The 15,662-nt window shown below is 46.1% G+C and overlaps 1 protein-coding gene across 1 annotated transcript in view; it reads left to right on the forward strand.

Annotated features, from left to right (window-relative positions):
* Positions 1-15,662, forward strand: part of TMEFF2 (transmembrane protein with EGF like and two follistatin like domains 2) — a 253,882-nt gene that overhangs the window by 19,478 nt on the left and 218,742 nt on the right. The window contains exon 3 of the mRNA XM_053360539.1: positions 10,774-10,903. Coding sequence (XP_053216514.1) covers positions 10,774-10,903 — 130 coding nt within the window. The remainder of the gene's footprint in view (positions 1-10,773; positions 10,904-15,662) is intronic.

Consider the following 15,662-nt stretch of genomic DNA (forward strand, 5'->3'; position numbering starts at 1 on the left):
CAATGGCTTTTCTCTGACTAAACATGTCAGTTGGGTCTATATTTATCCTGACATGAAGCACTCTCAGGTAAGATCAAAAGCCTCCCCCTTTCCCCTTTTCTCTATCTGCATTTCTCTGTTTGATGGCTTCCTTTCCTCTCACCCTCCAGCTGACTTGTCTTTGGTTTCAGAGGAGTATGGGGAGTGTGACAGGAGTAAGGGGCAGGTTTTACACAATTCATTTAGTTGCCAAACCTCCCCCCCACCCCCACTTTATATCCAAACTGTATGCATCTGGTTTGGCCTTCAGTAGCATTGCTCAGGTCTCTTGTATCATGGCTTAAGTGAAATATTTCCTCTTGGGTCAGTGGTTTGCATTGGCTTGCTTGCTCATTTGCAATACGCAATGACTGAAAGGATCTGTGGAAGCTTCATAGTTCTGGCACATGTGATATTCCCGTATAAAGTATCACTGGAGTATATGAACCTTGTGCTATATAATGATCCAAGAAGCCCTGGGCTCTCCGTGTGAGTCTATGTCATATGTGATGCATGTGACTGCAAAGAAGAATGGGAGCTGTCATGAGACAGATTCACGTGTGAAGTTTCTTCTGCAAGGCGGCTTGGAGCATACAAATGTTGCACTGTACAATGGGGTAGTTACCATAAAGCTCGGAGAACTCAGGCTCCAGTTCCTTGCAAAATTCATCAAGCACGATGAGCAGCCCCTCCAGAAACGAAAATATTGCTGGTTGAAATCCAAGCTGGAGAATAATTCTGTTTTCCCAACTCTTTCCCCAGTCCCCTTCCCAGTTAGCTTCCAAATCCATCACCCACATACCCACCAACATTTATCTGATGAAAATAGGGATATCCTATTCCATTAAAAGGGATGCGGGTGGCGCTGTGGGTTAAACCACAGAGCCTAGGACTTGCCGATCAGAAGGTCGGCAGTTCAAATCCCCGCAATGGGGTGAGCTCCCGTTGCTTGGTCCCTGCTCCTGCCAACCTAGCAGTTTGAAAGCACGTCAAAGTGCAAGTAGATAAATAGGTACCGCTCCGGCGGGAAGGTAAACGGCATTTCCATGCACTGCTGTGGTTCACCAGAAGTGACTTAGTCATGCTGGCCACATGACCCGGAAGCTGTACACTGGCTCCCTCGGCCAATAAAGCGAGATGAGCGCCGCAACCCCAGAGTCAGCCATGACTGGACCTAATGGTCAGGGGTCCCTTTACCTATATTCCATTAAAAAAAAATTATTTATATTCCGCCACTCTGGGTGGCTTCCAACATATATAAAAACATTAAACATTAAAAAAACTTCCCAGTGCAGGGCTGCCTTCAGATGTCTTCTATAGCAGGGGTCAGCAAACTTTTTCAGCAGGGGGCCAGTCCACTGTCCCTCAGACCTTGTGGGGGGGCAGACTATATTTTTTTTGGAGGGGGGGAATGAACGAATTCCAATGCCCCACAAATAACCCAGAGATGCATTTTCAATAAAAGGACACATTCTACTCATGTAAAAACACGCTGATTCCCAGACCGTCCGTGGGCTGGATTTAGAAGGCGATTGGGCCGGATCCTGCCCCCAGGCCTTTGTTTGCCTACCCGTATTCTAAAGGTTGTATAGTTATTTATCACCTTGGCTCGGGGGTTGCATAACTCCATACCCTCCAATGTTTCTCCGATGAAAATAGGGACATCCTAAGGAAAAGTGGGGCATTTCAGGACCAAATCAGAAACCAGAACAGCTTCTGTCCCTGAAAAATAGGGAGACTTGGAGGGTCTGCACACACCCTTTCTGCATTTCTCTAAACGCAGGGGGCGCAGCAGCGGTGAGAAGATGGATGGAAGGAGATTGGATCTGTGGTTCCTTTCCCTCTGTGGTGGGCTGATTACAGGAATAATGGCCCCAGCAACTCTTGGGAGTTCCACTTTATCAAAGGGGGATTGTGAAATGCAGCCCCTCTGCTGCTCCTGCCATGTCATCAGATAGGTATTATTAACGGGGAAGTGGGCTTGGAGGGTTGGAGTATTGGGGCGGACAGGAAGGGTATTGGCAGGAGGTTAGTGAGTGGGTTGGGGTGGCTCCCAGTACGTTTCCGAGCACAATTCAAAGTGTTGGTGCTGACCTTTAAAGCCCTAAATGGCCTCGGTCCTGTATACCTGAAGGAGTGTCTCCACCCTCAACGTTCTGCCCGGACACTGAGGTCCAGCGCTGAGGGCCTTCTGGCGGTTCCCTCGCTGTGAGAAGCCAAGTTACAGGGAACCAGGCAGAGGGCCTTCTTGGTAGTGGCACCCGCCCTGTGAAATGCCCTCCCACCAGATGTCAAAGAGAATAACAACTATCAGACTTTTAGAAGACATCTGAAGGCAGCCCTGTTTAGGGAAGTTTTTAAATGTTTGATCTTTTATTGTGTTTTTAATATCCTGTTGGAAGCCGCCCAGAGTGGCTGGGGAAACCCAGCCAGATGGGCGGGGTATAAATAATAAATTATATTATTATTATTATTATTATTATTATTATTATTATTATTAGAACCTAAAAGCCCAGCATTTTCTTTTCACAGTGGCCAATCAGATGCCCACAGAAAGCCCACTAGCTTCCAAGGTGGGGGGAACTGGAGTTAGGGACTTAGAAAACAAGCCAAGCTATTTCTGATTTTGGAGTAAAAGAGCACATCTTGTTTCCAAGCCAATTCAATTTAGGCTGCGGTGTGGGAGAGCTTACCTGTCACTATTGATGGGCCAATAAAGTTTGTAATCTATGTGAATCCAAACCGTCTGTGCCCACGTGGATTCCTTGTTACAATGATGCAACCAGATTTACAGAACTAATAACTGCATGTGTGTGTGTGTGTACCAATATAGTATTAGGCCTTTTAGAGCAACAAACATTTCACCTTCAGGAATGTGGAAAGTAAAAATAATAATAATAAAAAGGCTGGGATGTGTGTCTGAATGGAGAATGACAGATAGGATTGCTAGCTGCATCACAACACTGGCCTGCCAAAACTCAGCATAAACTTTTAGTCCTCAAACAGAAGGGTGATATTCCCCAAGGCTACAAAATGTCAGAGATCTGATCAACTTCTGTCCCATGACACGTTGGTGTCTGGAATACAAACTCCAAGTGGCACTGATGTCTCCCTTTCTCAGTTTTTGGAAAACTATATTCGGCCAGGGGGAAGAATGTTAATATGTTGGTGTTTGAATGTTGCCCACAAAAGAAGCGCTAACATATTAACATTCTTCCTCCTGGCTGAATATATAGTTTCCCCAAAACTGAGAAAGAACTCATTGTGATGTATAATTTAGCTCTAATCTACAAGGCCAGTGCAAGCTGAAAATTGATTTACGATTCCCCCTCTATGCACCATTTTTAGTGCTAAGCAGAAAGCTTCCTTTCAGCTTGGTTTTCCGGGGGGAGGGGGAGATGAAAAGGGGGGCAAATGCCTTTTCACCATGGTGGTCACTTTCATGGCGGCAGACGTCGCCTTGACAGCCACCAGCTGGTGGCTGACATTTTTATTTCCCACAATTCCCATGGGAATGGCATTGTCTTAACCTGTCGCACCTTCCCCAGGAAGTGTCCCCCTGTTTTCCTTCCGCCCTTCTGAAAATTGCTGAAAGGGTTTCCTAATTTCCGACACTGTCCAATTGGGTGGCAAATAATGGAACACATTTGGGACCACCCTTAAAGATCCCCAATATGTGGATGCTTCATGAAGGAAGGCAAAGGTGTCCCCCTGCTAACGCCAACATATTCTTCTGGTACAGCTGATGCTGGCCTGTTGCTACTTTCGTGTTGGATCTCCCTGCTGGCTGTACATCTGGCTCCCATTCTGCATCCTACCACATAAGGACATGTCTGGTAGGTGTTGCTCTTCTCCAGGGGGAGGACAGGTTCATAGACATAGAGCAGACTTCACCAACCTAGTGCCCTCCAGAGGTTCTGGCTTGCAATTCCTGGGTGGGGAGCCCAGCCGGCCGACGCTGCCCTACTTTGAGGGGTGCACTCACAACACTCTGCAAGCCCTGTGCCACTTTGCATTTCGAACAAGAGTGTTTGGGGTATCCACCTGCCTTGTTAGATGTTCTTGCAGAATTTGCATTAGGTTGCCTGTGGCAGGCAACAATCGGCCTGCGGCCTTCTGCATATGCACAGTTGCATGTTCTTGATAGTCTATGCTGCTTTCTCCTTATATCCAGGGGACAGCTGAGATTTTGATCCTTTGCTTTGGAAGGCATCAAATCCCTACAGGCTGTGTTAATTGCATTGGCAGATTCTGCCAATTTGCCCTCCAGCTCTGTTAGAATCCCCCCCTTCCCCGCGCGTGCAGGCTTTGTATGAAGTCTGGCACCTCTCCTTTTAGATATACTTCAGCTTTGCAATGCATTCATCATGCAGGCAATTTGAAAACCAACAGGCCCCCTTAAATCTTCTGGGTGGATGGATGGAAGATGACTATTCAAAGGCTTTTTGGAGCCCTGGAGGAGGGGAGGGTTTCTTGGAAGCAGCTCAGGGGCTCCTTAATGGGAAAACTTGGTAAGAGCTACCAACCTTCCCAGAAAGATCTCGTGTACCAGGCATTTCACACACAGCAGTAGTGATGCCCAGCTAAGGCCGCACATGAACTGAGCATTCTCTCTATAACATACCCCAGAATCCTTTGCACTGTTTCAGTGGTTGGCATTAAAGCATATTGGTTTGTTACATTTATAGATCCCTCATTTCCTAGAGGCAACTCTAGGCTACGAACTGTGTTCTCCCCTGCTCCCAATTTTATCCTCGCAACAACTCTATAAAATAGGTTAAGCTGAGAGATTGGCCCAGTGGGACACGGGTGGCGCTGTGGTCTAAACCACTGAGCCTCTTGGGCTTGCCGATCAGAAGGTTGGCGGTTCGAATCCCCACGACGGGATGAGCTCCCGTTGCTCTGTCCCAGCTCCTGCCAACCTAGCAGTTTGAAAGCACGCCAGTGCAAGTAGATAAATAGGTACCACACTGTGTTCTCCCCCACTACTAATTTTATCCTCACAACAATTCCGTAAAGTAGGTTAAGCTGAGAGTTTGGCCCAAGGTCACCCACCAAAGATTTGAACTTGGGTCTTCCCAGTTCTGGCTCAAACCACTACACCCCACTAGGTCACAAAGGTCATTCTAAAGCAAGGATGGGACACCTGTGGCCATCCACAACTCCCATAATCCTGGATCCTGGTTTGGGCTGATGGAAATTGGAATCCAACAACAGCTGGAGGCCATCACATTAGATCAGGGGTGTTTAAGCAGACACATCAACATAGACTCTTTCTGAAAACCAGTGTCTCAGCAGAAACAGCCTTCAGTCTCCATGGAAGGACTTGGTCTGTTTGGAGAAAATAATATTGGAGGCGTGATTATAAAAGTCAAAGAAGCGCTGGTGAGTCTGATTAACATTTTGGCAAGTGGGAGATGTTTCCTCTCTTGGGCAAAGTGACATTTCAGTTTGGCCAAGTAATCATCATTTCCCTAGCCTTGTGTCTGTGCGTAATGTCCGATCAAGATAAACCTTTGCATCTCACCCAACATGTTAATCAACACGAAACAACTGTCCATAGCTGAGACATATTTTGAAGTTTGTAATCTTTATAGATCTCCATTTCCTCTGGTGTGTCATGTGCATTAGCATATTGTGAGATATTTCAAGACAGAAGAGCTAATTGGCAGTGTGACATTTTTTTTTTACTGGTTTTTAAGCAGAGGTGATCATTTGTAAATAATAATCTTGATCATTACGTATGTTCTAATTAAACAATGAGGCATATCAGGAGTATAGCAATCATGAGATAATCACATCCCTGGCATAATTATCAGGTACGGGGCACAGCCAAGTATCTCTAATGCCGCTGAGTGTGATTATCTTGTGATAACTGCACCCTGTAGGTTGCTTAATTTTCATTACAAAATGGAATTATTTTTATTAAAGTGAACAAGGGGTGGAAGTGGGTGGGGGGCGAAGCTGTCCTTTTCTTCTGACAGAGGAAGAGAAGACTGATAGATTACAGTGGAACTATGGCTTAGCTGGAATTTCAGGTGGGCAGATACAATGTGGATTAATCATTGACTGCAGGTGCTCTGTTCAGACCCACGTGGCTTTGCTATGATATGAATAACAATGGACTTAATACATCTGGCTTTGTGTGGAAGCTAAGAAACAGGGTCAAGTCAGCTCCACTGAGTTACAATGCTGCATATAAGGGGAAAATTAGGGTTGCCAGACACCCAGAATTTCCCAGAATGCTGCAGTTGGCAGTAGTGTCCTGGGAGAAATTGGTCAAATGTCCGGGAAAATCCTATTTCCCATAAAAATAGCTCAAAACTGGCATTTTTTTTACGATTTTGCTAAAAAAGCTCAACAGGTTTGCCCTTCCCCCGACCCCCCAAAATGCTGAATAAGTTTTCAGTTCAGATTACAGACGCTTCAGTTTACAGATGTTTCAGGTTAGAGACTCCGCTAACCCAGAAATAGTGCCTCGGGTTAAGAACTTTACCTCAGGATGAGAACAGAAATCGTGCGGCGGCAGTGAGAGGCCCCATTAGCTAAAGTGGTACCTCAGGTTAAGAACAGTTTCAGGTTAAGAAAGGACCTCTGGAACGAATTTAGTTCTTAATCCAAGGTACCACTGTATGGCAACCCTAGTAACATATTTTTAGGAAGTCCCCAATCGCACACACAATTGTTGCAATCACTTGCCATTTCTATATCCTTCCCTACAGTATGTTTGGGTTTGGGGTGGGGGAAGAAGTTCACATTTAAAGCTGAACCTACCCAGTTCCCACTTTCTGAAACCGTATGTGAGCTTAAACACTGCCACCCTTTCAAATTTGCACTTCTCTGAATTTTGCTATGCATACACTAGGGTAGATTGGTGGAACTAACATAGAAAAATGCATTATATTTGGGGAAACTGCTCTGCAAAAAATAAAATAAAAAGTGTGTCTGTTGTGCAAAATTGCATACAAGAAAGTGTTTAGTAGGAGTAATTTGCACTACAGGGCTGTTGGATTTCCACGAGGATTCAAAAGAACACACTTACAAACTGATGTGGAAATCTGGAGAGCTGAATTAAAGATTCCAAAAATGAGAAACCAAAATTGACAGGTTTGCTCACCCTAAGGAAATAGAAGGGGAAGAAATGGGGGCAGTGAGAGATTTTACTTTCTTGGGCTCCATGATCACTGCAGATGGTGACAGCAGCCACGAAATTAAAAGACGCCTGCTTCTTGGGAGAAAAGTGATGGCAAACCTAGACAGCATCTTAAAAACAGAGACAACACCTTGCCAACAAAGGTGCGTCTAGTTAAAGCTATGGTTTTCCCAGTAGTGATGTATGGAAGTGAGAGCTGGACCATAAAGAAGGCTGATCGCCGAAGAATTGATGCTTTTGAATTATGGTGTTGGAGGAGACTCTTGAGAGTCCCATGGACTGCAAGAAGATCAAACCTATCCATTCTTAAGGAAATCAGCTCTGAGTGCTCACTGGAAGGACAGATCGTGAGGCTGAGGCTCCAATACTTTGGCCACCTCATGAGAAGAGAAGACTCCCTGGAAAAGACCCTGATGTTGTGAAAGATGGAGGGCACAAGGAGAAGGGGACAACAGAGGACGAGATGGTTGGACAGTGTTCTCGAAGCTACCAGCATGAGTTTGACCAAACTGCGGGAGGCAATGGAAGACAGGAGTGCTGGCGTGCTCTGATCCATGGGGTCACGAAGAGCCGGACACGACTAAATGACTAAACAACAACAACAACAAAATTTGGGGTCACATGGCCCTTTTTCAATAGGGCTGCCAGTTTGCGGCCTGGAAATTTGTGTTCCCAAGTCCTTTATCTGCCCTCTTTCCACTCAGTTTTACTCAATGGCCTTGTTTGGGTGCTGCATTCCCAGCATAGCTGTCCACTTTTCCCTTTTCTTGCGAGGAATCCTATTCGGAATAAGGGAATTTCCCTTTAAAACAAGGATAACGTTGACAGCTATGGTTCCCAGCTTGCCAAATTATAGTTCAGCAGCTGGAAATAAGAGATGGGATTATGTGGTCATTCCTCCTTCTTCCTTGGTATTTACAACCTGGTTTAATTAAAACACGGTTAGTCATTACAGCCACAGTGGAGAACTATATATTAATGCCAATTTGTAAACCAGAATCTTAAACCACAGTTCTAAGTCAAGTTTAATTAAACTGAGATATAAGCCCCAGAGAAGAGTTTTTAAGTGTGTTCCATGCTATGTATGTTGGTAATTTTCCTGTGGCAGCATGTGGAGCAGATCCTGCCTAGCCATTCTTCAGTGTGTCTCCCCAGTTTGGAATTGGTCAAACAGGCAATAAGGAACCATTGTGACAGGCCTTATTCTCTTTTCTAGTTTGTATTGGGTCTGTTTTAATAAAACCTGATAACTATGATGATGATTTATTAATTTTATTATTCATCCGAAGATTCCAGGATGGTTCACAACAGAAAAATACAAAAAAAAAAAATACAAAATATGTAATAAAACAAACTAACAACCCCTCTTTCACAAATACATTTTAAAAAGCCATAGAATGTTAATCAGCAGATAACTTTGTTGAAGAGAAATGTTTTCATTTGGCGCCTAAAAGTATGTAATGAAGGCACCAGGTGAGTTTCTCCGGGGAGAGCATTTCACAAATGGAAAGCCAACGCAGAAAAGACCTGTTCTCATGTTGCCTCCCTCTGGGATCTCTTGTGGTGATGGCAGAACAGGTCTTCTCTGCAGTATGTCCCCATTTATGAAATCCTCTTTCCAAGGAGACTCACCTAGTGCCAACCTTATCCTCATTTTTATTTTTGGGGGGGTTCTTGTTAGGATATACTGTATTTTTCGCTCTATAGGACACACTTTTTCCCCTCCAAAAATGAAGGGGAAATGTGTGTGCGTCCTATGGAGTGAATGCAGGCTTTCGCTGAAGCCTGGAGAGCGAGAGGGGTCGGTGCGCAATGACCCCTCTCGCTCTCCAGGCTTCAGGCAGCTATCCGCAAGCCTTTGGAGCACTCCGAAGGCTTGCGGATGGCAGCTTGCAGCCTGAAGCACAGGGAGCGCAGCACCAACTGCCATCAATGATCTATTGCTCAATCTGTTTGTAATACGCTTTTTGCCAATTTATTCTTGCAGTTTTGTTGTTGTTGTTGTTTAGTCGTTTAGTCATGTCCGACTCTTCGTGACCCCATGGCCCAGAGCACGCCAGGCACTCCTGTCTTCCACTGCCTCCCGCAGTTTGGTCAAACTCATGCTGGTAGCATCGAGAACACAATCCAACCATCTCGTCCTCTGTCGTCCCCTTCTCCTTGTGCCCTCCATCTTTCCCAACATCAGGGTCTTTTCCAGGGAGTCTTCTCTTCTCATGAGGTGGCCAAAGTATTGGAGCCTCAGCCTCACGATCTGTCCTTCCAGTGATCACTCAGGGCTGATTTCCTTAAGTTTGATCTTCTTGCAGTCCATGGGACTCTCAAGAGTCTCCTCCAGCACCATAATTCAAAAGCATCAATTCTTCGGCAATCAGCCTTCTTGATGGTCCAGCTCTTACTTCCATACATCACTACTGGGAAAACCATGGCTTTAACTATACGGACCTTTGTTGGCAAGGTGATGTCTTAGTTTTACTTGCTTGTAAATCTAGGGTTGCCATATCTTGAAAAGCAAAAAAAGAGGGCATCCGAAGCTGCTGCCAGTGTGAGACAGGGGTAGAGGCATGCAAAGTGAATCCAACAAATACCCGCCCAAGACATTTCCTTTAAAATGTGAAAAGTCCTCCCAGATGGGTATGTTGGCCCCACAAAAGAGGACTTGTCTGGGTTTCCCCGGATGTATGGCAACCCTAGAAATCACTTTGGGGCTTATTAGAGGGACAAGATACACAGATTAAATTAACATGGTGGGCTGGCGTAGAGGACTTCCTGAATGGGGTAATTGTGCCCCTGAAGGACCAGGTATGCAGCCTGGGAGTAATTTTGGACTCACAGCTGTCCATGGAGGCACAGGTCATTTCCAAGTCCAGTGCAACTGTCTACCAGCTCCATCTGGTACGCAAGCTGAGACCCTTCCTGCCAGCAGACTGTCTCACCAGAGTGGTGCATGCTCTAGTTATCTCCTGCTTGGACTACTGCAATGTGCTCTACGTGGGGCTATCTTTGAAGGTGATCTGGAAACTACAACTAAACCAGAATGCGGCAGCTAGACTGGTGACTGGGGGCGGCCTCCGAGACCATATAACACCGGTCCTGAAAGACTTACATTGGCTCCCAGTACGTTTCCGAGCACAATTCAAAGTGTTGGTGCTGACCTTTAAAGCTCAGTCTAAACGGCCTCGGCCTAGTATACCTGAAGAGCGTCTCCACCCCCATCATTCAGCCTGGACACTGAGGTCCAACACCAAGGACCTTCTGGCGGTTCCCTCATTGTGAGAAGTGAGGTTACAGGGAACCAGGCAGAGGGCCTTCTCGGTAGTGGCACCCTCCCTGTGGAACACCCTCTCATCAGATGTTAAGGAAATAAACAACTATCTGACTTTTAGAAGACATCTGAAGGCAGCCCTGTTTAGGGAAGTTTTTAATGTTTGATGCTTTATTGCATTTTTAATATCCTGTTTGAAGCCGCCCAGAGTGACTAGGGAAACACAGCCAGATGGGTGGGGTATAAATAATAGATGATGATGATGATGATGATGATGATGATGATGGTTATAACACAACCCTAAACTTGTTTCATTCTGTCTTTTTCTGCTCATCAGTGTAACAGTGACTTTGTGCCTGTGTGCGGCTCCAACGGCGACACCTATCAGAACGAGTGCTACTTGAGACAAGCTGCCTGCAAGCAGCAAAGCGAAATCCTTGTGGCGTCAGAAGGATCGTGTGCCACTGGTAGGTCTAGCAGGCTCTGTACAACATATTATCTTAAGCCAAATCTAATAGGCTGTGTGTCATCGCAAACAGTTGTTTTGCATTGCTGCCTGATTCATTCCAGTAATTGAAAGCTTGGCACAACATGTAATGACAGCTACAGTTGGGGTTTTGTTGTTGTTTCCGCCTTGCAGCAAACCATTTCAGAACCTGGGAACGATGTTTTCATTTTAGGGTTGCCATATGTCCTCTTTTCCCAGGACGTGTCCTCTTTTTCATGGGTAGAGTCATCATAGCGATGTTAAAAGTAGAAGTTGGCAAATGTGTCCTCTTTTTTGCTCTTCAAAATATGGCAACCCTAGAATGTGTGGCCTGCAAGATGAGTTTTCGGGGTGTTCTGACCTGCTTCTGACCACTGGCGGAGGAAGAGGAGTGTGGGGGGAGTGCCCCGTCCCCAGCAGCGTGACCCCCAGGGTGCCATCACGGCTGCCTCCCCACCCGTGCTGGGTGCCCCGCCCCCAGGATGCACACCCTGCCCCCGGGACACATGCCAGCCCCGCCCCCGCCTGCCCTCTGCCCCCCAGTGCCGGAGCATGAAGCTTCGCCACTACTTCTGACACATGACCAATGGGGAAGAGCGAGAGTCGCACTACCCAATAGAAAACAGCCAATGATATCTGCCTGCTTGTGCAATGGAAATCTGCTTCAACAATGGACCTCTGGCCACTTGCAAATTTGCTGCAAAGCAGATTTTCGGGGGGGGGATGGGTTGGAGGAGAGAAGCCCAGTTGTGTGAGTGGACACCCACTCATGCTATGTTAGCTCTCATCCAATATATATTTGGCAATTGAATGGTGTTGCCTCAGTTTACCTGGAAGGGACTGGGGCACAGATGCAGATTGGCTCTGCTGGTAGCCCCAGCCTTGCAAGCTGCCCTGGAACCACCCACGTAAATTGCAGTGCTGCCAATGTCATTCCCAGCCAGCAGGACCAGTAGTCAGGGATGATGGGAATTGTAGTCCAAAAATAGCTGGAGACCAGTAAGAAATGTAAATTTTATGTGTTTTTAATTGTTTTTTTATGTTTTTTCTTTATTTTTTGAAAATTTCAATAAATATTTTTTAAAAAAAAAATAGCTGGAGACCCAAGTTTGGGAAGTCCTGCCCTAAAGGGACCATAAGAGAAGTAATGGGGGACTTGCAAAATGGTGTTAAGTGGTCAAATAATGTTGTTAAAGTAGCCGGAAGGAAGGATAGGAGTGAGAAGTTATCACAAGCAGAAGCTCCCTCACTACAGTGTGATAGCCATCTTGTCTCATGGTGTTAGATTTGTATGGCTCTCACAATTTTGTGGCATTTCAGAGAGCCCCGCAGAGAGTGAGAAAGGCCCGCTACAAAAGTTAATACTTACTTTCCTTATGCGGCAAAATAATGAATAGGAGGGTTTATCCTAGAGACCTTTTGGCTCAGAGGAATGTGTGTGTGAGGGAAGATAATCTTGTTTGTCATCATAGAAAGCAGGACAGAGTCACACGAGAGGCCCCATTTGCCTTTTGCAGTTTGCGATAATATGGTAAAAAAAAGAGAGAGTCCAATTTCTGAGGCTTACTTATCTGCAAAGCAAGCAATTGTGCAAAAGAAAGAAAGAAATTGTTTGCGGGCTCATCTTTTGTTTAGACACACACCGGGTTTCTGTTTCTGCAAGCCGCAATTGCAATTTGAAGAGCATCACGGCTTCATTTAAAATGAAGATTTAAAAAGAAAATCGAAATGATGATGGAGGTTCGCAAACTGATCTAGATTAACCAGATCTGACTGTAGATAAATTGGGATTCTGACTCTCAGCATTCAAGTAGAATCCCAATTTTGTGCTTTGCAAGCTCTCCGTTTCCCTTACTAACTGCCAGTGACACTGAGGAGCTTTTGCGAACCGAATCTCTGCCTCTGTGTAGCTTTGCCTGCTTTTGTTCAGATGCATCAAGCACTTTCCTTTTAAAGAGTAGCAGTGCAGTCCGATACATGGCTACTCAGAAGTAAGCGCTGTTGAATTCAACGGGACTTACTCCCGGGCAAGCATGTATGCAACTGCAGCTGAAATTTCCTTTTGAACTATATCTCTCCAAGTAATAATGTAGTTTTCAAGTTTAATTACAGGGCTACTTAACCAAGTGCTTTTATTGACTAGGCATCCAAGCATAGATATTAACTGATTGCCTTTTGCCCAGAGTCTTTGGTAACACAGGGAGCTGGTCTATCTTGCTCAGGGCTGTCTATCCCGGGGGTATAGGATAGGGAGGCTCAGGGGAACCGTGGCCCCAGGCGCAAATTTTTGATTGGGCATGAGGGCTGGAGCCATGAGGAGGCAAGCCAAGCCAATGCCAGAGAAGGGATGCCTGTATATGTCCCACACCTGGGCTGGCTGACAGCAAGGGTGAGGGCAATGGCGCTGCTGCTACCACCCACCAAGGAGAGGCAAGAGGTTCTGGCAGCTGCCTCCTTCACGAACGGGGTGCCACAGTCCATAGCGTTGCCCTCCTTGTGGGGCCACAGCGAGCCTCTTTCTCCCTCCCCTTACTTCGCCTAACTTGTGTGGGAATGTTCAGGGATACAGGAGAGGATATATTGTTTGATTATATCCTTTACAACTTGTGTGAACAAGTTCTACAATTTAGCAGAGTAACATTCCTCTTTTTAAATTTGCACAGCAAATGCATTTGCTCAGGCTTGCTAAAGCCCCTAAAATACGTTTTCCTTTTGGTAATTCCCCGTTTAAAGGTAAAGGGACCCCTGACCATTAGGTCCAGTCGTGGCTAACTCTGGGGTTGTGGCGCTCATCTCGCTTTATTGGCCGAGGGAGCCGGCGTACAGCTTCCAGGTCATGTGGCCAACATAACTAAGCCGCTTCTGGCGAACCAGAGCAGCACACAGAAACGCCATTTACCTTCCCGCCGGAGCGGTACCTATTTATCTGCTTGCACTTTCATGTGCTTTCAAACTGCTAGGTTGGCAGGAGCAGGGACCAAGCAATGGGAGCTCACCCTGTTGCGGGGGATTCGAACCGCCGACCTTCTGATTGGCAAGTCCTAGGCTCTGTGGTTTAACCGACAGTGCCACCCACGTCCCAATTCCTTATTTAGCCCCTCATAAAAAGATAGACACAAGCTAGTCTTCTATAAAAGTGTAAAAAGAGTTTACTCACACATTCTGTTCACAGTTATATCCCAGAAGGTTGACTTAAGTTAGAAAAGTAATATACACCTGGAAACTATCCCATAAGGAGACAGCTCCTTTGTCCTCTCTTGGCTGAAAGCCAAGAGAGCATCTTAGGCTAAGCAGACATTGCTTCTTCGATGAATTGTGGTCAGAGAGAGAGAGATGGCTGACCCGTCCTGTTCTTTTGTTACCTGGGCAGGTGAGTTCACGCCTGACTCTAGTCACATGCAGAGGAAGTCTGTCACAGCCTAGGAGAAACAGGAAGTTTCGATTGGCTGGTCCAGACAGCTCCTTTTATGTCCACTCTACTTCACTGCTCTTGTGTTTCACATCCCAAAACTTGCTAATGGCTCAGACTGCCACGGCTCAGTCGGTGGTGAGGGCTGGGGCTGGTGTGACCACCCTCAAGGTCTAACCCCCCCCAGCACACAAATATGCCCCCTGCCCGGCTGCTAAGACCGTAGATCTGCCCTGAATGGCAGCAGCTGTCCAGGGTTTCAGTGTCTCTCAGCCTGACCTGCAGATGTCAAGGACTGAACCTGAGAAAAGGCAGATGCTCTGACTCAGAGCTACACATGTCACTTCCCTTGTACCAATCCTATAGTATCAATTTGCCAGGATCTGGTAATAATAATAATAATAATAATAATAATAATAATAATATCTATATCCCGCCCATCTGGCTGGGTTTCCCCAGCCACTCTATGCGGCTTCCAACAAAAGATTAAAAATACATTAAAACATCAGTCATTAAAAACTTCCCCAAACAGGGCTGCCTTCAGATGTCTTCTAAACATCAGATAGTTGTTTATTTCTTTGACATCTGATGGGAGGGCGTTCCACAGGGTGGGCGCCACTACCAAGAAGGCCCTCTGCCTGGTTCCCTGTAATTTTGCTTCTCGCAGTGAGGGAACCGCCAGAAGGCCCTCAGAGCTGGACCTCAGTGTCCAGGTTGAACAATGGGGATGGAGACGCTCCTTCAGGTATACTGGACCGAGGCCATTTAGGGCTTTCAAGGTCAGCACCAACACTTTGAATTGTGCTTGGAAACATCCTAGGAGCCAATGTAGGTCTTTCAAGACCGGTGTTATATGGTCTCGGCAGCCGCTCCCAGTCACCAGTCTATCTGCCGCATTCTGGATTAGTTGTAGTTTCCAGGTCACCTTCAAAGGTAGCCCCACGTAGAGCGCATTGCAGTAGTCCAAGCGGGAGATAACCAGAGCATGCACCCCTCTGGCATTTTGGAATATTATTTTGGAATTTAAACCTCCTTGGTGACCAGGCTTACTGATGTGGAAACGTACCAAAGGTCCAAAGGTCTGCAGATCCAAATGTTTCGCCTGATTCATTTGACACTGCAATCCACAATGACGCTATGCTGGCATTCCCACAGCTCTGCTGCTTGCTTAATGAGTGTTTTAGTTGCCCATTGATTGTATTTTGTATTTTATTGGTTTTAATTTGCGAATTGCCCAGAGGACATGGTTAATTGGGTGGTATATAAATGCCGAGAACAAGCATATGCTGTGCTATTTAAAAAACAAAAAAACCTTCCAGTAGTGGATCAG

Source organism: Podarcis raffonei, chromosome 1 (assembly GCF_027172205.1).
Source record: "Podarcis raffonei isolate rPodRaf1 chromosome 1, rPodRaf1.pri, whole genome shotgun sequence".
Taxonomy (NCBI): domain Eukaryota; kingdom Metazoa; phylum Chordata; class Lepidosauria; order Squamata; family Lacertidae; genus Podarcis; species Podarcis raffonei.